This window comes from Aotus nancymaae, unplaced genomic scaffold, assembly GCF_030222135.1.
Source record: "Aotus nancymaae isolate 86718 unplaced genomic scaffold, 86718_ANA_hifiasm-v0.15.2.pri h1tg000006l, whole genome shotgun sequence".
In the NCBI taxonomy this organism is placed as follows: domain Eukaryota; kingdom Metazoa; phylum Chordata; class Mammalia; order Primates; family Aotidae; genus Aotus; species Aotus nancymaae.
In genome coordinates, this window is record NW_026988417.1 from 38,175,411 (window position 1) to 38,194,981 (window position 19,571).

The 19,571-nt window shown below is 38.7% G+C and overlaps 1 protein-coding gene across 2 annotated transcripts in view; it reads right to left on the reverse strand.

Moving 5' to 3' along the window:
- The window catches only part of RFC1 (replication factor C subunit 1), an 83,820-nt gene that overhangs the window by 48,174 nt on the left and 16,075 nt on the right, over positions 1–19,571 (reverse strand). For both annotated transcript variants that reach the window (XM_021675655.2, XM_021675656.2), the window contains exons 2-4: positions 15,613–15,741; positions 9,713–9,788; positions 6,695–6,817 (exon numbers count right to left, since the gene is read on the reverse strand). In XM_021675655.2, coding sequence (XP_021531330.2) covers positions 6,695–6,817; positions 9,713–9,788; positions 15,613–15,741 — 328 coding nt within the window. The remainder of the gene's footprint in view (positions 1–6,694; positions 6,818–9,712; positions 9,789–15,612; positions 15,742–19,571) is intronic.

Genomic DNA, 19,571 nt, shown 5'->3' on the forward strand with positions numbered 1-19,571 from the left:
TCTTAATTTCCAAAGATGCTTCGGAACCTCAAAAATCTTAGTGTCTCATTATTTACTGTGCCCTTATCAAATCTCCTTCCTCTCCATACGCCACTTAATTTTTTTCAGGTCTCATAATATACACTAATAAAAGAGAACTGAAGAACAAATTAGCAGAAAAGATTACAAGAAAGCATCTAGCTGTCATAAATACATGCATTTGCAGATAAAATTGCTAAAGCACTATCAGTGACCTTTGAATCATCATATAAAATAGAAATACCTGAAGATTAAAGAGAAGAAATGAAGTCCTAATTGTCAAAAAAAAAGAGAAAGGGCCAGTCGTGGTGGCTCACACCTGTAATCCCAGCACTCTGGGAGGCCAAGGTGAGCGCATCAACTGAGATCAGTAGTTTAAGACCAGCCTGACCAACCTGGTGAAACCCTGTCTCTACTAAAAATACAAAATTAGCCAGGGATGATGGCACACGCCTGTAATCCCAGCTATTCAGGAGGCTGAGACAGGAGAATTGCTTGAACCCAGGAGGTGGAGCTTGCAATGAGCCGAGATCTCGCCACTACACTCCAGCCTGGGTAACTGAGCAAGACTCCATCTCAAAAAAAAAAAAGAGAAAGGAAAATCTGCAACCACAGAACTACAGAAGATGACAGGTTTAGTGACAATGCTATGCAGTAACATCATGAACCGGTCAAGAGCAGCATATGGCACTCAACTGAAGTGGACAAGAGCTCACTGAGAATAACTCAAGGCCTAAGCCTTCATTTACTCCGTGAGTTATCAGACTAAATGAATACTAAAAACAAGAGACGTCTGTACTTAAAATTTTTTATCTACCAAATTCTCTTCTGATAAGAGTATGGCAGGGTTTCTAACCTTCGCGTTACTGACATTTTAAGCCGAGTAACTCTCCGTCCTATAGGTTGCAGGATGCTTAGCGGCATACCTGGCCTCTACCAATCACATGCCATAGCATCCCCCAGTTGTGACAACCAAAAATGTCTGCAGATATTGCCAAAGGTCCCCCAGAAGGCAGTATCACCCTTGGTTGAGAAACACTGATTTATGTCAAGATAGAGAAATACAAAATAATAGTCATTACTAAGATTCATAAGTAATTAGACAGCTATTCGTAAGAAACTAAACAGCTATATCCAGGGTACTGATGATTCAAAGCAAATTTTGAAACACCTTTATTTATCCCTTAATGCTAAAAAATTTTAATAATGATTCAGGAAGAAACACAAAGATAAATCTATCAAATTTGTAGAAGATATAAAACTAAATGACATGAAAAAATAAGTGTATGAAAGACATCTAAAGATCTACTGGATTCTTCTAATGGGAAGGAAGGAAGAAGAGAGAGGTAAGGCATTAAGTTATGAAAAGGCAAGCTCTAGAAATTTTACTTAAGATGCTACTCAAGTGTGTGTGAGTGTGTGTGTGTGTAAAGCTGGATGAGGGAATGAAACATTTACTTAGGTAATTTAAAATAATATTAATTTAAATACTTCATCTTCAAAATTCTAAATTTATTTTCTTTTATGCAGAATTTCAGTGCACAAATTAATATTAATTTTTGAACAAGTATAATCAAAGAAATACAACGCTCACTTGAAGGAAATTTTCTGCCTTAATCATTCTAGGTTTCCCTGAAAACATTTAAGAGAAGCTTTCTATCATATACAGAATCTATACCTATTTGTCTGAAATACAAAACTATATGTCTCTAAAAGTTAGCAAAGAGAATTACACACATCCCCAGGAATATTTTCTGCTGCTTTTTCCAAAGTCACAAGTCACTGTTATTACATGGTAACCTGTAACCTAGAGAACACAACATGGCCAATTTTTTTCCCATTTAATACTCTTCAAATAATTATAACTTCAGGAGCACTAACTGCCTCAGGAATTATGTGCACAATTAAAATTACCAGTCAAACAATTCAAGACAGGAAAAACCCCCACCATTTTGAATTAAACAGCAGGCCATGATGAAACCATAACAAAAGGTCAATCTTTGCCAAACAAGACTCAAGGTCTCTCACTTCATTAAACAGATAAAAGTAAATATATTTACCCAGTACAACAAGTATTTGGGTTTTTACCAACCTTGAAGAACATTTTACAAGAGTCAATAGTTGGCTATAAAGATATTTATAAGCAATTCTTTCCTTTTCCTGTAACTTGGGAAATTAATGTGGCTAAATTAGTTTTTGAAAATCAATAAATCCTAGAAGACAGATTTAATCAAGGTGATGATGAAAAATATTTCTCCTGGAGTGAAATGGAAAGTCTAAAAATCTGTCTAACAATAGTCTAAAAAGGTAGCTATATAACAATATAAGCAAAAATACTTGAAACCTACATTTTTCCTAAATCTGTTTTTCATTGTTTATAAAGCACTATGCAATAGAAATAAAATGCAAGCCACATATAAAATTTCAAATTTTCTCATAGCCACATTTTTAAAAGTAGAAAGAAAGTGAAATTAATTTTAACTTCGTATTTTATCTAACCCAATAGATGCAAATTATTAGCATTTTAAAATGGGATCAGTAACAAAAAATTAACAAGGTAGTTCGTCTTTTTTCTGTAGGAAGTCTTAGAAATCTGTGTTTTTACAAATACATTTTTTTTTTTTTAAGCATGAGTCTCACTCTATCACCCATGCTGGAGTGCAATGGCACCATCTCGGCTCACTGCACCTCCGCCTCCCGGGTTCAAGCAATTCTCCTGCCTTAGCCTCCCGAGTAGTTGGGATTACAGGCACCTGCCATCATGCCCAGCTAATTTTTGTATTTGTTTCACCATGTTGGCTAGGCTGGTCTTGAACTCCTGACCTCAAGTGATCCGCCTGCCTTGGCCTCCCAAAGTGCTAGGATTACAGGTTTGAGCCACCACACCCAGCCTTTAAAATAAATTTTATTGTATATATCTAAAGTATACAACATGATGTTAGGGGATATATAGATAGTAAAATAATTACTATAGTGGAGCAAATTAACATATCCATCATCTCACATAGTTACTCTTTTTTATTTTTGTGGCAAGAGCAACTAAAATGTACTCATTTAGCAGGAATCTCAACTACAGTAAACTTTATTCACTATAGTCCTCATGTTATACACTAGATCTCTGGACTCGTTCATCCCATATATCTGCTGTAATATTCCATTATTATGTATACCACAATTCCTTCATCCACCGTCAGACACTTAGGCTGTCTCTGTATCTTGGCTATTGTACATAATGCTGCAATGAATATGGAGTGCAGATAACTTTCTGAGGTGGTGATTTCACTTCCTTTAGGTATATGCTCAGAAGAGAGATCACGGGTCATATGGTGGCTTTATTTTAATTTCATTGGGCTTCTCCATACTGTTTTCCATAATAGCTATACCAATCTACATTCCCACCAACGGTGTACCAGGTTCCCTTTTCTGCACACCCTGAATAACATTTGTCATCTCTTTACTCTTTGATAATAACCATCCCAAAGAGTGTGAGGTATTATCTCACACTGGTTTTGGTTTGCATTTCCCTAAGGATTAATGATATTAAGCACATTTTCATATACATGTTGGCCACTTTTATGTATTCTTTGGAGAAGTGTCTATTCAGGTTCTTTGCCCATTTTTTAATTTGTTTGTTTTTCTACTGTTGAGCTGTATGAATTCTTTATATATTTTAGGTATCAACCCCTTATCAGATATATGATTTGCAAATATTTTTTCCCAAACTGTAGGTTGTAATTTCATTTTGTTGATTGTTTCCTCTGCTGTGTGAAATCTGTATTTTACATTTACAGCATTCTCAATTCAGGCTAAGCACATTTCAAGTGCTCCGTGGCCACAAATAACTAGTAGTTCCCATACTGGACCACACAAATCCATAATGGGCCAAATATCATTTCCAAATTTCTAAAGCTCAGTTACAAAATAAACAGAAAGCCCTAAATATCTAAACAAATACTAAATGTCTTTAAAGGCAGATGTAGGCTTATAATAGAGTCAAAAGATAAGAGTAACAGTTAATACTTATTGAGCATTTACTATTTTAGACCCTAAGTCAGACCCTACTTTAAATGCTTTTCAAGGATTATCTCATTTGATTATTACAAAGGCAGCTGATGTAGGTACTAGTAATGTCTCCATTTTACATATAAGTACACTAAAACACAAGGAAAGTTAAGTAAAGATTAACCCGGGCCATGCTTTTAAACAGTATACATGCTATGCTGCAAGAAAAATGCCAATAGAACGAAAGGTTGTTTTTGAAATCAGAGTACAGAAGATAAGTAAGAAATGAAGAAAAAATTATATCTTTTGGAATTAACAGGTTTTTTAAAACTGAATCATGTCATATGATACTTTTCCACAAGAAGCTCCAGTCTCCAGATACACAATACAGTTTTTGATTAGAATTTTTATTGTTAAACTATTGGACAAATATTGAGAACATTCATTCCATTTTATGCAATGAGGTATTGCCCAATTCTATTACACACACACACACACACACACACACACACACACACACACACACACACATTTATTTAACCTTATACTGGCAATATAAAACAAAAATATTTATGACCCAATATTGAAAAGTATGGTTTTAGTTTAAAGAGTAATGAAAGTATTATTTTAAGGTCACGGATTTTCCAGTGCTTGAAAAGCTGTACTTTTCTTTTTTGAAACTCTTATATTTGTGATTTTATTATGCCAATCTTATTGTGGACATTTTTTTAATAGTCTCATTCTCTTATATGGAGGAAAAGGCTATCTTCCTCCCATTCACCTATCATTTCAAACAATAAAGTATGAAAAGATAAAACAGGCAATAATAAAGATAGCTTCTTCCCAACATCTCAATTCTAAGAAAACAATAGAATAATGCATAATACTGAACACCATCTTAGATAGGTACATCACACCCCAAGTTTTTTAGCTAAAACAAGAGGACAATATTTACTTTCACATGTACAACAGCTACCAGCAAAATGACACAGATACTGCCTAATGTTCATAAAAAGTTCAGATAAAAAGCTGGATATCTCTTCAGAAAATAATATTCAAAAATTGCTCATCTTAATGAATGATTTGATACAGAAAGAAAAAAAAATTCCTTCTCTAAAATAAACAGTTCCATGTGAAAGAAAATCTGTGATCACAGCTTAAATTGTCTGACCTTTTTGTTTACTTAAAATCGCAAGATAACAACAGCCTTGATCCACAGTTGAAGGCCATGGCTGGCTGCACACTAACTTTGTCGTTTTTCAGGGTGTCACTGGCTGATCACACCACCTTCAGTTACATAACAAACCTATCACCATACTGTTCTTACTCTCCCCTCCCACATATTCAAAACTTCACAAAGGTAGCCAGAGGTAAAGGGAAGCCTCTTAAGAGTTTGCTCAATGTGCCTGAGCAGATATTTAGCAACAGCACAAAAAGGTTAAGAGTCAATCAGCCACCTGCCCGTAACAAAGAAACATCTCAGTTTACTAAAACTTTTCCAAAAAATATGTTCATATCACTTATATTTTGTCTTTGATATTCTGAAACAATTTCATCAACAAATGTTTCATATAACTTACAAAGTTCACCTATGGATTTTGTTTTTCTTTTTATTTTTTCATTTTGCCTGCAAACTATATGCGTCAGGCACTGGGTTTGGCCCTTCATGTACATCTTCCTATATTATTCTGGTATGGTCTCCTCTAAGGGTTAACAACATTACAATAAAAATGATTTCACCACTAAATCTGAGTTTTTCTTCTAGGATGACAATATAACTCTGGAATCCTTACATAAAAGGACAGTATCCGGCCAGGAGCAGTGGCTCATGCCTGTAATCCCAGTACTTTGAGAGGCCAAGGCAGGCAGATCACGAGGTCAGGAGTTCGAGACCAGCCTGACCAACATGGTGAAACCCCTTCTCTACTAGAAATGCAAAAATTAACCGGGCGTGATGGCACGTGCCTGTCATCCCAGCTACTAAGGAGGCTGAAGCAGGAGAACCGCTTGAACCTGGGAAGCAAAGGCTGAAATGAGCTGAGATAGCGCCACGCACTCCAGCCTGGATGACAGAGTGAGACTGTCTCAAAAAGAATAGTATCCCTATAATAGTTATTTAGATGACAAAATTTTTAAGATTAGCACACAATTATTTATAAATGTCCTTTGCACTTTGATTACTCTTAAAACAGATCTAGCAGAAATAAATTTAAGTACAAAACAATCTTTTTTAAAAAACCAATACTTAATTTTTTAGTGTCACCAGAGAATACAAGGAATTCAACTCACATCCGTGCTAAATAAATCATAATGTGAGTAATCACCATACACTCAGATTATGACTTTAGCATGCCAGATAAAAAACTTACATTAAAAAAGTAGTTCCAAAGCAACCCAATACTATTTTAATATGTGATTCAAGATTAAGCTTTAACTTATATGATTCAATATAGAGCACTTAAAAAAAATTCCAAGAGCCAATTTCCCTGTAATTGGTCCTTAATCCACAGGAAATACCAAAGATGATCACAGCCTTCTCTGATAAATGTAACTCAACAAAGCAAAAAGGCAGTAGAAATTCCATTCACGGTGAAGGAAGTACATTTATACACCAACAAAAAAACTCAAGAACATTAACACACACTGCATCTCACATACCACAATGTAACCTTACCTGTTTCTGAAATGTATGTAACAGGATCCTGCCGTGAAATGTTACCGGGTTTAGAAGATACTGGCGTTTTTTCTGGTTGCTTTTTGGCGTTTTTTACCTGCAACGTCTCCTCTGGCTCTGAGTCTGTATGTGAGAGAAAAATAAAACAAAACTTTAAAAAGAACTATTATAGTGCATTTTTAAAGTAGTCATGGTGAACTGATGCCTCAAGGTCTTTTTCAAGGCACATGTCTTTTGTGAATTCTCACAGATTACTTTTACTCAGTGTTAAGCCTACGTATTAGTTTTCTATTGGAGCTGTAATACATGACCACAGACTTAGTGGTTTAAAACAACTAAGCCACTAAATTTATTATCTTTCAGTTCTGGAGGTTAGATGGCCAATATGGGTCTCACTGGGCCAGTCAAGGTACCAGCAGGGGTATGTTCCTTTCTGGATACTCTAAGAAAGAATTTTCTGTGCCTTTTCTAGTCTCTAGTGGCTACCAGCATTTCTTGGCTCAAGGACCCTTCCATCTTCAATGCCAGCAACATCAAGTGAGAGACCTCATGTTGCCATCTCCCAGATCCTCTAACCGTCTTCACAGTTAATCTCGCTCTCTAAACCCTTCTTCTGCCTCCCTATTCCTTGTGACTACTGAGTCCACCCAAATAATCCAAGATAATCTCCCTATTTTTTTTTCTCCTTTTTGAGATGGAGCCTCACTCTGCTGCCCGAGCTGGAGTGCAGGGGCATTCCCTCAGCTCACTGCAAACTCTACCATCCGGTTCAAGCAATTCTCCTGCCTCAGCCTCCCGAGTAGCTGGGGCTATAGGCGCATGCCACCACGCCCAGTTAATTTTTGTATTTTTAGTAGAGACAAGGTTTTACTATGTTGGCCCGGCTAGTCTGGAATTCCTGACCTCAAGTGATCCACCCACCTCGGCCTCAGAAAGTGCTGGGATTACAGGCATGAGCCACTGAGCCTGGCCTAATCTCCCTATTTTTAAGGTCATCTGATTAGCGATCTTAACACCATCTATAACTTTTATTTCCCTTTGCCATATAACCTAATATAGTCACAGGTTCTAGGAATTAGGCTGTGTATATCTTTTGGGGCCACTATACTGTCTATCACAGCCTAATCTCCCAGGACACTTAAATATAAATCAGGAACAAAGTGTGAGTACCTGGCATAGTACCTGGTATAAAACACATGTTTCATGAACTTTAGTGTCCCTCCTCTTCCCCTTGACCATGCATTTATAAATCCCGCCACACTGTAGTAAACTGTATCAAACAAATTTCCAGTTTCCCAACAAACAAAATTCCTGGGGAAGAGAGACACTTTTTCTTTCAAATTCTTTACAATATAGAGCAGTAAAAAGCACAAAGTGAACACTTGAGTACTTTTGGAATTCAGAACCTTTGATAACACTGTGAAAATCTTGACAATCCACGAATGCTTCTTTAGGTACATTTTTTGCTTTAAGAATTCACACCAGAAGGCTGGGCACGGTGGCTCATGCCTGTAATCCCAGCACTTCAGGAGGCTGAGGCGGGAAGATCACCTGAGGTCAGGAGTTCGAGACCAGCCTGGCCAACATGGTGAAACCTCATTTCTACTAAAAACTACAAAAATTAGCCAGGCATGGTGGCAGGCACCTGTAATCCCAGCTACTTGGGAGGCTGAGGCAGAACAGCATGAACCTGGGAGGCAGAGGTTGCAGTGAGCCAAGATAGTGCCATTGCACTCCAGCCTGGGTGACAGAGCGAAACTCTGTCTCAAAAAAAAAATTCACACCAGATAAAAATAAAACAGACAGAGAGAATTAATTCACACCAGATCTCCATAAAAGCAAAACCTGAAACTTTCTGAATTCTATCATCATTTTGTGTATCATAAAAGGCATGCAAAAAAATTCATGTTGCCTATTTTAAAATTACATTCAAAGAAAAGCCTTTAAACTGTGTTTACTCCTTCTTAAAATGCAACCCAAAAAATGCCAAATCTTTCAATAAAGCACAAAAATTAAATTTTAGATCTTTGCTTTAAAAACAGTATTCTAAGGCACTATTTTTCAAATTTAACTTTCAACAACCTCAACTAGAAAAGAAATACAAGTATTTTTTAAAATAATAGGGCCAGGTGCAGAGGCCCATGCCTGTAATCCCAATACTTTGAGAGGCCAAGAAAGGTGAATTGCTTGAGGCCAGGAGTTTGAGATCGGCCTGGGCTACATGGTAAAACTCCATCTCTACTAAAAATGCAAAAATTAGCTGGATGTGGTGGTACATACCTGTAGTTCCAGCTACTGGGGTGGCTGAGGCACAAGAATAGCTGGAACCCAGGAAGCAGAGGTTACAGTGAGCCGAAATCATACCACTGCACTCCAACCTGGGCAACAGGCCAAGACTATCTCTAAATAAATTAACTAAATTAAATTAAAACACATATATCACATTCAAAATAAATTTGACAAATGCTGCATACTCTAATGCTTTCTGAAGGAATCTTTAATACAAACATATTTTGGTTCTGATAAGTTCTATAGTAAAATAAAATTGTTTGAAATTTTACTTGAGCATACAGCCCTCTTCTCACAACACTTATTAACATCACAGAGAGCTACATGTCTCAGAACATAGCTTATGTATTTTTAATTTTTTTTTTTTGAGACAAAGTCTCACTCTGTCACCCAGATTGGAGTGCAGTGGTGATCTCGGCTCACTGCAACCTCTGCCTCCGAGGTTCAAGCAATTCTCATGCCTCAGCCTCCCGAGTAGCTGGGATAGCAGAGGTGTGCCACCATACCCAGCTAATTTTTGTAATTTTAGTAGAAACAGGGTCTTACCATGTTGGCCAGGCTGGTCTCGAACTCTTGACCTTCAAGTGATCTGCCCATCTTGGCTTCCCAAAGTGCTGGGATTACAGGCGTGAGCCACCACACCCAGCCTCAAAACATAGTTTAGAAAGCCCTACTCTGAGGGATATATGATAACTTTAAAACTTTAAAGCTCCTCAGAAGAAATATTACCTGAATCATAGATGATCCTCTTTTTCTTGTTTGGTTGCTTTTGTTTGAGGTCATCCTCTTTACGGGAGCTATTTACCTAAAAACATCACAGCATAATTAGAACTTAAAGAAGCCTATATAATTATCCTTTTTTTCTTGGGCTCAGTCTTTTTAACCAGGGGCAATTTTGCACCCCTGCCCCCAGGAGACATTTGTCAATGTCTAGAAACATTTTTACTTGTCACGAATTCGGTTAGGGAGGTTCACTGTCATCTAACAGGTAGATCAGGAATGCTACTAAACATCTTACAATGCACAACAAAGAATTATCCAACCCTAACTGTAAATAATACCCTTATTGGGCTAAAAATAGGCCACGCAACAACTGTACCACAATGGGAAAAAAAGAAATTATAGAAAAAGCTGTATTATTATTCAGCTCTACTTTCAACACTAACCTATATATATAGCAAAGAATAAAAGGGTATCAGATAATACAAGGCAAGTGCTTCCTGAAAATGAAAAGACAGTAACAGGAATAAATGCTAAGCTAGTGGCCCACCACTAACCAATGACTGTTAAAAAACTAAATAAAACCAATGCAAAAGGTATTATTTATATTTTGTAGTTAAACATCACATTTCTAACATACTCAAATTTTCTCAGAAAGCAGACAGTGAAAAAACTGATTATAATCAATTACAAGGTAGAAATAGTAACTATTTCTATCCATTGTAATAAAACCCCAAAAGGCCAGGCACAGTGGCTCACCCCTGTAATCCCAGCACTTTGGGAGGCCAAGGTGGGCAGATCACTTGAAGTCAGGAGTTTGAGATCAGCCTGGCCAACATGATGAAATCCCATCTCTACTAAAAATACAAAAATTAGCCAGGCATGGTGGCAGGCACCTGTAATCCCAGCTACTCCAGAGGCTGAGGCAGGAGAATTGCATGACCCTAGGAGGCAGAGGTTGCAGTGAGCCAAGATCATTCCACTGCATTCCAGCCTGGGCGACAGAGCGAGATTCTGTTTAAAAAAAAAAAAAAACTTCAAAAACATAAGAACAATCAACCAGGTTGCAAGAAAATGGAAGAAGTAAGGAATTATAAATGACATATACCACTGGATCAAGGACAGAGTCAGAATCAACTACAACAACTCAAAAGTAAGAGAAGAAGGTATCAAAGAAAGGAGAAAGCCACAGAAAGGAATCCCAAATTCTGCCTGTAAACCTTACCCAAATCTCTGGCTATCTCCTAAACTATACATGTGTGGAACAACTCTTAGAGTGCTTTAGCTAAGGTTAAAAAAATTGAATAAAGATTTCAGCTGCTGCCCATTACAAGGGAGACAAGAGTTTAGAGCATGAGTACAGCCAAGTTCAATGCCTGATAAACCAAAAGAATTAACACTCTTTGAAGGAATATAACAGGATCCAAAGTTCCTATACTGCATCATTCACAATGTCCAAGATAAATCCAAAATAACTAGAACATACAAAGAAAGAGGAACTGTGACCTGTGGAGGTTAATGTTATGTGTAAACCTGACTAAACCACAAAATGTCCAAATATTTCATCAAACACGATACTGAGGGTTTCAGCATAAGATGTTTTTGGATGAGCTTAATATTTAAATCAATAGATTAAGTGAAGCAGATTGCCCTTCCTGATGGCATTAAGCCTCATTTAATCAGCTGAAGGCCTGAAAAGAACAAAGGCTAACCCTCTCCGGAATGAGAGAGAATTCCTCCTGCCTGACTGCCTTAGAGCTAGGACATCTCTGGGACACTTTCTTCCTGCCTTTGGATTCCAACTAAAACATCAGCCCTTTTTTTTTTTTGAGACGGAGTTTCACTCTTGTTGCCCGGGCTGGAGTGCAATGGCATGATCTCAGCTCATCACAACCTCCACCTCCCAGGTTCAAGCAATTCTCCTGACTCAGCCTCCCGAGTAGCTGGGATTACAGGCATGCACCACCACACCCGGCTAATTTTTTGTATTTTTAGTAGAGATGAGGTTTCTCTATGTTGGTCAGACTGGTCTTGAACTCCCAAACTCAGGTGATCCACTTGCCTCGGCCTCCCAAAGCGCTGAGATTACAGGTGTGAGCCACCACGCCCAGCTAACATCAGCTCTTTCTACTAATTCTTTGTAATAAATCTCTCTATGTATACATACACATACATCCTATTGGTTCTGTTTCTCTACAGAACCCTGACTGTATAATACAGCTTTTGGTACCAAGAAATGGGGTACTACTGTTAAAAAAAAAAAAACTAAAATACAAAAGTGATTTTGGAATTGAGTAGAGGCTAGAGACGTTTTAAGGTACATGCTAGAAAAAGCCTAGACTGCAATAAAGGAACTGCTGGTAGAAATACGAATGTTAAATGTAATACCAATGAGAGCTGATGAAGAAATGAGAAGAGCAATAGAAGAAGCCTCTTTCCTCTCAGAGAATACATACATCATCATGAACAGAATGTTAGTATAAATAAATAAGAATGTTAAAGGCCAAGCTGTAAGGTTTTAGATGGAAATGAGAAAGAGATTATTGGAAATTGGAAGAAAGGCAATTCTTATTATAAAGTGGCACAGAACTTGGTCAAGTTGTGTTCTAGTGCTTTTTGAAAGAGGAAACTTGTGAACGATGAAATCAGATATTTAGCTGAGGAGATTTCAAAGCAAAATGTTGAAGATGAGGCCTGAGTCCTCTGACTGTTTATAGTCAAATGCAAAAGGGAAGAGATGAACTAAAGAAAAAACTGTTCAGCAAAAAGGAACCATAACTTGAAGATTTGTAGAATTCTCAACCTGTCCATATTTCAAAAAAGCATGTTCTGGGCTGGGCGTGGTGGCTGACGCCTATAATCCCAGCTCTTTGGGAGGCCAAGGCGAGCGAATTACTTGAGGTCAGGAGTTTGAGACCAGCCTGGACACTATGGTGAAACCCCCATCTCTAGCAAAAATACAAACAATTAGTCGGACATGGTGGCATTCGACTATAGTCCCAGCTACTCTGGGGGCTGAGGCAGGAGAATCACTTGAACCTGGAAGACGGAGGTTGAGACGGAGGTTGCAGTGAGTTGAGATCGCACCACTGCACTCCAGTCTGGGCAACAGAGAGTCTGTTTCAAAAAAAAAAAGAAAAGACAAAGCCTGTTCTAAAGAGAATAGCAAGGGTGTAGCTGGAGTATCTCTTGATGAAGAGATTACGGGATTATATAAGTAAAAACATTGTCAGTTTGAACTGAAGAGGATGGAGAAAGGACAAAATGAAGGAAGGCTGTAAGATTTCTCAGATTCCAGTGACAGGACAACAGGGCTATTCTTCAAGAAAAGGGAAGAATGGCCCCAAAGGCAATTCAGAGATCAACCATCAGAACTGCCTCTTGAAAAGATGGAGCTTGGTTTCAACAGATCAGACAGCCAACGCCCAAAGCCTTGTGGGCAGGATGGCCCAGCAGAGCTGCAGCAGCAGGACAGCCGCCTATGGTTGTGAGGGCAGAGCATCAAGCCAAAGAGGATCATTTTCAAGGCTTAAGTTCTTTTTTTTTTTTTTTGAGACGGAGTTTTGCTCTTGTTACCCAGGCTGGAGTGCAATGGCGCGATCTCGGCTCACCGCAACCTCCGCCTCCTGGGTTCAGGCGATTCTCCTGCCTCAGCCTCCTGAGTAGCTGGGATTACAGGCACGCCACTGTGCCCAGCTAATTTTTTGTATTTTTAGTAGAGACGGGGTTTCACCATGTTGACCAGGGTGGTCTTGATCTCTTGACCTCATGATCCGTCCGCCTTGGCCTCCCAAAGTGCTAGGGTTACAGGCGTGAGCCATTGTGCCCGGCGCAAGGCTTAAGTTCTAATGGAATTTGCCTTGCTAGGTTTTGGACTTGTTTGGGATTCATCACCCCTCCCTTCCTTCTGATTTCTCCTCTTTAGAATGGTAATGTCTATCCTATATGCCTGTTCTACTATCATATTTTAGAAGCACATTCCTTATCTGGTTTCACAGGTTCACAACTAGAGAGAAATTTTGCCTCAGGATGATTCATACCTCAAGTCTCACCCATATCTGATTTGGAGGATATTTACATGAGACTGTGGACTTCAGACTTGATACTGAAAAAGAATTTGGGGGCTGTTACATTGGAATGAATGTATTTTGCATGCAAGAAGGACATACATTTTGGGTGGCCATGGATGGAATGTTATGTCCTGAATGTCTGTGTCCCCAAAATTGACATGTTGAAGCCCTAACCCTCAGGGTGGCCTCACCACCCTGGAGGTGGAACCCCAAACAAGTAATTATGGATAAATAAGGTCATAAGGGTGGGGCTCTGATCTGACAGGATTCGCATTCTTATAAGAACAGAAACCAGACTGCTCATTCAATCTCTCTCTCTCTTTTTCTTTTTCCACCAGAGTACTCAATCTCTCTCTCCACTCATACACACTGAGAAGTTATGTGAGGACATAGTAAGAAGGCGGCCATGTACAAACCAGGAAAAAAGACCTCACCAGACACCTAATCAGCCAGCACCATCAATTCTATAGTATTTTGTTATGATGGCCTGAACTGACTAACACATGATCCAAAGAATCAAGACAAAAGGCACTTAATAAAGACCAATCTTGATATAACCCAGATGTCAGAATTAGCAGACAAGAATTTTAAAGCAGCTACTATAACTACACTCAAGGACATAAAAGAGAAACTAAAGCTATGAAAAAGAAAATGAAAATTCTAGAACTGAAAAACACAATATTTAAAATAACAATTCACTAGAGGCCGGGCGCGGTGGCTCAAGCCTGTAATCCCAGCACTTTGGGAGGCCGAGGCGGGTGGATCACGAGGTCAAGAGATCGAGACCATCCTGGTCAACATAGTGAAACCCCGTCTCTACTAATACAAAAAATTAGCTGGGCACGGTGGCGCGTGCCTGTAATCCCAGCTACTCAGGAGGCTGAGGCAGGAGAATTGCCTGAACCCAGGAGGCGGAGGTTGCGGTGAGCCGAGATCGCGCCATTGCACTCCAGCCTGGGTATCAAGAGCGAAACTCCGTCTCAAAAAAAAAAAAAAAAAAAAAAAAACAATTCACTAGATAGCCTTAACAGCAAGTTGGCGATAAAGAATCAAGGGCCGGGGCAGTGGCTCAGGCCTGTAATCCCAGCACTTTGGGAGGCCAAGGCGGGTGGATCACGAGGTCAAGAGATCGAGACCATCCTGGTCAACATGGTGAAACCCCGTCTCTACTAAAAATACAAAAAATTAGCTGGGCACGGTGGCGCGTGCCTGTAATCCCAGCTACTCAGGAGGCTGAGGCAGGAGAATCGCCTGAACCCAGGAGGTGGAGGTTGCGGTGAGCCAAGATCGCACCATTGCACTCCAGCCTGGGTAACAAGAGTGAAACTCGGTCTCCAAAAAAAAAAAAAAAAAATCAATGAATTTAAAGACAGAAAAAGAGAAAGCACTCAATCTGAAAAAAAGACTGATAATATCAAAACTCTAACGTTTATGTAACTGTACTTCAAGAAAGAGAAAAATGAGGCAGAAAAAATATTTGAAGAAATTATAGCAAAAAGTTCCCAATTTTGATAAAAGATATAAATTTACAGATTAAAGAAGCTCAGAAACCCAAAACACGATGAACACAAGAAAAATCACACTCAGGTACACCACAGTCAAACTACTGAAAACCAAAAATTAAAAAAAAAAGAGAGAGAGAGAAGGGAGGGAAGAAGGGACAGATGGAGAGAGAGAGGGAGGGAGAGAGAGAAAGAAAGAACAGCCTCATTACTCCTCCTCTTCCTCTGCTAAATGAGTTGAAAGCTTCATTTATTCAAGCTTCCCAAGACATAAAGTATTAAGAACTGAGCTTATTTTACATTTCATACAATGCAAAATTGCACCCAGAAAACGAACCTTGATTTCCTTTATTCCTTTCTTTGCTTTTAAAGTTTCTTCATCAGACTTTGTTTTCTCACTCTTCTTTACTGTTTCACTTACAAGTTTCTTTCCACTTGGTATTACTCCAAAGAATTTCCGAATGTCCTAAAAGCAAAAACAGGAGATTCGTGAATAAACATTAACTGCATAAAATTATAATTTCAATTGTAATTTTTACACACACACTGGCTTACCCTGAGTAATTTCTCCCATATCATCATAGTTCCATGAATACAGCAGCTTTCTTTTCATGTGCAAAAGTTAACTGATAACTTTACCTGAGTTAAGAATACTTTGTTGGCCAGGCACTGTGTCTCATGCCTATAATCCCTGCACTCTGGGAGGCCGAGGTAGGTAGATCACTTGAGGTCAGGAGTTTAAGACCAGCCTGGCCAACATAGTGAAACCCCGTCTCTACTAAAAATACAAAAAATTAGCCAGACATGGTGGCAGGTGCCTGTAATCCCAGCTACTCCAGAGCTGAGGCAGGATAATCACTTGAACCCAGGAGGCAGAGGTTGCAGTGAGCCAAGGTCACACCACTGCACTCCAGCCTGGGTGACGGAGCAAGACTTCTTCTCAAAAAAAAAAAAAAGAAGAATTTGTCTAATGAAAAGTAATATAAATTCTCAGAATCAGGCCAGAAACAGGCCAAAATAAGCAAGTGATATTTTTTGCTAATGACAGCACAGTTATTAGAGAGGCAAGTAGCAGTTACTTATTATTGATCACTTATGCACATCCACATTCATATCCCATCATCCCAGGCACAGCCGGAGAGAAGACAAAGCTGGATAATACGATCCTTGTCTGTGGGACATATACTCCAGTCTGAGAGAAGAATAACTCTCACAACCCTAATCATACCTGGCAACTAAAAATCTTCAAATTGTTTTCCTTTAAATGATTTTTCTACATTCCGAAGGAAAAAACCTTTGATACTTATTACAAAATGCTCTTTAATTACTCTATCTCATGTTAAACCACAGAATTCAAATTAATCATACTGAAACATTTACAATGTAATTTACAATTAAAATCACTCACTTTTCCTAACCTTTGCATACATATTCTTCCCTACCTCTCTAAAATTTAGTTTAAGAAACTGTGGTATCGAACAGACCTTAGAATCAGAAGCCTTAATTCAAATCTGTGCTCTAGTGCTTTTTACCTGTGTGATCTTGGGCAAGCTACTTTATCTATTTTCTCCTCAGTAAAGTGGGACTAATACTGATCCTTTATGTGGATTAATTATGCATCTATCACAATTCTGGTTCAGTAAAAAGCTTCCCCTCACCTCATTTCTGAACTATCGTCCCTTCATATTACTGAAACACTCTGTTTATCAATATCTCTGCTCATAGAGAAGGGTATAAGGAAGAAAAAATAATGAGAAGTAGGAGCTGAATTCCAAAGAACTGGGTTTAAGAACCAGCTGTATCATTTTCCCTCTTCCTATCCTTGATGGTTGTAATCACCAGTTTTTATTTATTTTTATCCCTACAACCTCCCTCTCTTTACTGCATGAGAGAAATACCTACAAAAGTACTTTGTAAAGTATAAGAAAAGTTAGCAATTATTTCCTAGATCCTGACAATAATTGTCAGACTCTTACAATGTCAAAAATCCCAAATAAGTGTTGCGCGCGCGCACACGCACGCACACACACAACTTTGTGGCTAAGCCAATAAACAAAGCAGATAATTGAGGTACATGGCATGTTAAATAAATCTTTTAAAAAGGCCAGGCAAGGTGGCTCATGCCTGTAAACCCAGCACTTTGGGAGGCCAATGCGAGAGGATCACTTGAGGCTAGAAGTTCAAGACCAGCCTGGTCAACATGGTGAAACCCCATTTCTACTAAAAATATAAAAATTAGCCATGCATGATGGCACGTGCCTATAATCCAGCTACTCAGAAGACTGAGGCATGAGAACCACTTGAACCCAGGAGGCAGAAGTTGCCGTGCACCGAGATTGCACCACTGCACTCCAGCCTGAGCAACAGAACAAGCACTCTGTCACTAAATAAATAAACAAATAAGACAAAAAGACTTCTCTGACTTTGTATCCTCTTCTGTAAATCTAGTTGCAAATCCATCCTAATGAAGTCTAAGTTTAAAAGATACTGCTTACAGAATGGATATCTCAGCTATGAAACTGAGACATCTGTGTCAGATGCTAAAGAGGAGAAGAACAATAAAGAAAACCACAGTCTTTCCTCTATAGACTACAGAGAAGCAAGTCTGAGGCTGACAACTACTTTATTGCTTCTAGAGCAAATGAGTTCCACATCAGAGTTTCACTTTTGAAATTACACAGTGATTCTTCATTCAAACGACAGTGACTGTTCTAAGAGAGCTCATAGTTGAAAATGTTTAAAAATAAAAAATTTTAAAGTATTGATTGCTTAAACACACACAGAGAGAAAGACAGAGTGATAGTGCACGTGTGCCATGGAAATAACCAAGCTGTAAATTAATAATCTGGTTAAAGCAAGTGGTGGTTTTCAATCTGCTTAGGACCAAAAATGCTTAAGACTGAAAAGAGAAAGAAAAAATGTAATTCAGGGAACAGAGCTACTGGTAACATTGAGCTGTGTGGTTTCTGTCTGCATAAAAATCTGCACTGCCACTCCTTAGCACTGTTACACCATTTCCTCCCTAAGTAATTATTTCCACTCACATCCTCCTTTCTTTCCTTTCACATTATTTTACCCTTCTCCCCTAAACTCACCCATACTCTGATGGCAACACAAGAGTTAAAGAAATTACAGCATCCTAATCTAACTCAGTATACACTAAAATTCAAAGCTTTTAGGATATAATTTTCCTTAGAATGGAAGCCATTCTACTCATACTTTATTACAACTATCTCCAGTGCAAAAGTCAGCAATTTATCCTTAATTTATAGTGCGTGACTTCCCCTGACTCTCCAATTAACATTCTCTGTCCAGTGCTCCAAGCCTTCAAAGATTTCATGAAATGCAGAAAAACAAGTCTAACTCCCAAAAAATAGATCTAAATACTTCCCTTGCCGGCACAGAATAATTCTTGTTGAGCATATGAGTGGAAAAAGGAACAAATATTTTTACTGATTTTTCAATCTTGGCAAGTAGAAGGCCCTCAAAGCAGAACATCAAGGCCAGAAACCATCCCTAAAGAAAGGTAGATTTTACTACAAAAAACTATAAGTGCCAGAAACAAAGTTAAAATACAAGCAAAAGAGCTGGGCACTGTGTGGTGCTCACCTATAGTCCCAGCTGCTAGAGAGGCTAAGACAAGAGCCCAGAAGTTCAAGTTCAGCCTGGACAACATAGTGAGACCATCTCAAAAAAAAAAAACCTTAAAAATATTTAAAACAGGGGGCCGCGGGTGATGGCTCACGCCTGTAATCCCCAACACTTTGGGAGGCCCAGGCAGGTAGATCACGAGGTCAGGAGACCCAGATCATCCTGGCCAACATAGTGAAACCCCATCTCTACTAAAAATACAAAAATTAGCTGGGCATGGTGGCGCAAGCCTGTAATCCCAGCTACTTGGGAGGCTGAGGCAGGAGAATCACTTGAACCCAGGAGGTGGAGGTTACAGTGAGTCAATTGCACCACTGCACTCCAGCCTCATCGACAGAGCGAGACTGTCTAAAAGGAAAAAAAAGATATTTGGGAGGAGGCAGAATCAAAAGAGTAAAAGAGTAGTAATTAACTCTTCTTATTTCTTTTAGTGATTATTAATTGAACAAACAGGTTGGTCCAAACAAAGCAAAATATTTAGGCAAAGATCACATAAAAGTTAAAAGAAGTTTTAGTAGAGGCAACTAATATGTTTTCCATGCTTTACTTACAGCCCGTGGACATAGACTTATGTCTTTTGTTGATCCTATGAGGTAAAGAGGTAAATAGGGCAAATGAAATTAGAATAATACACCCTGTTTTATA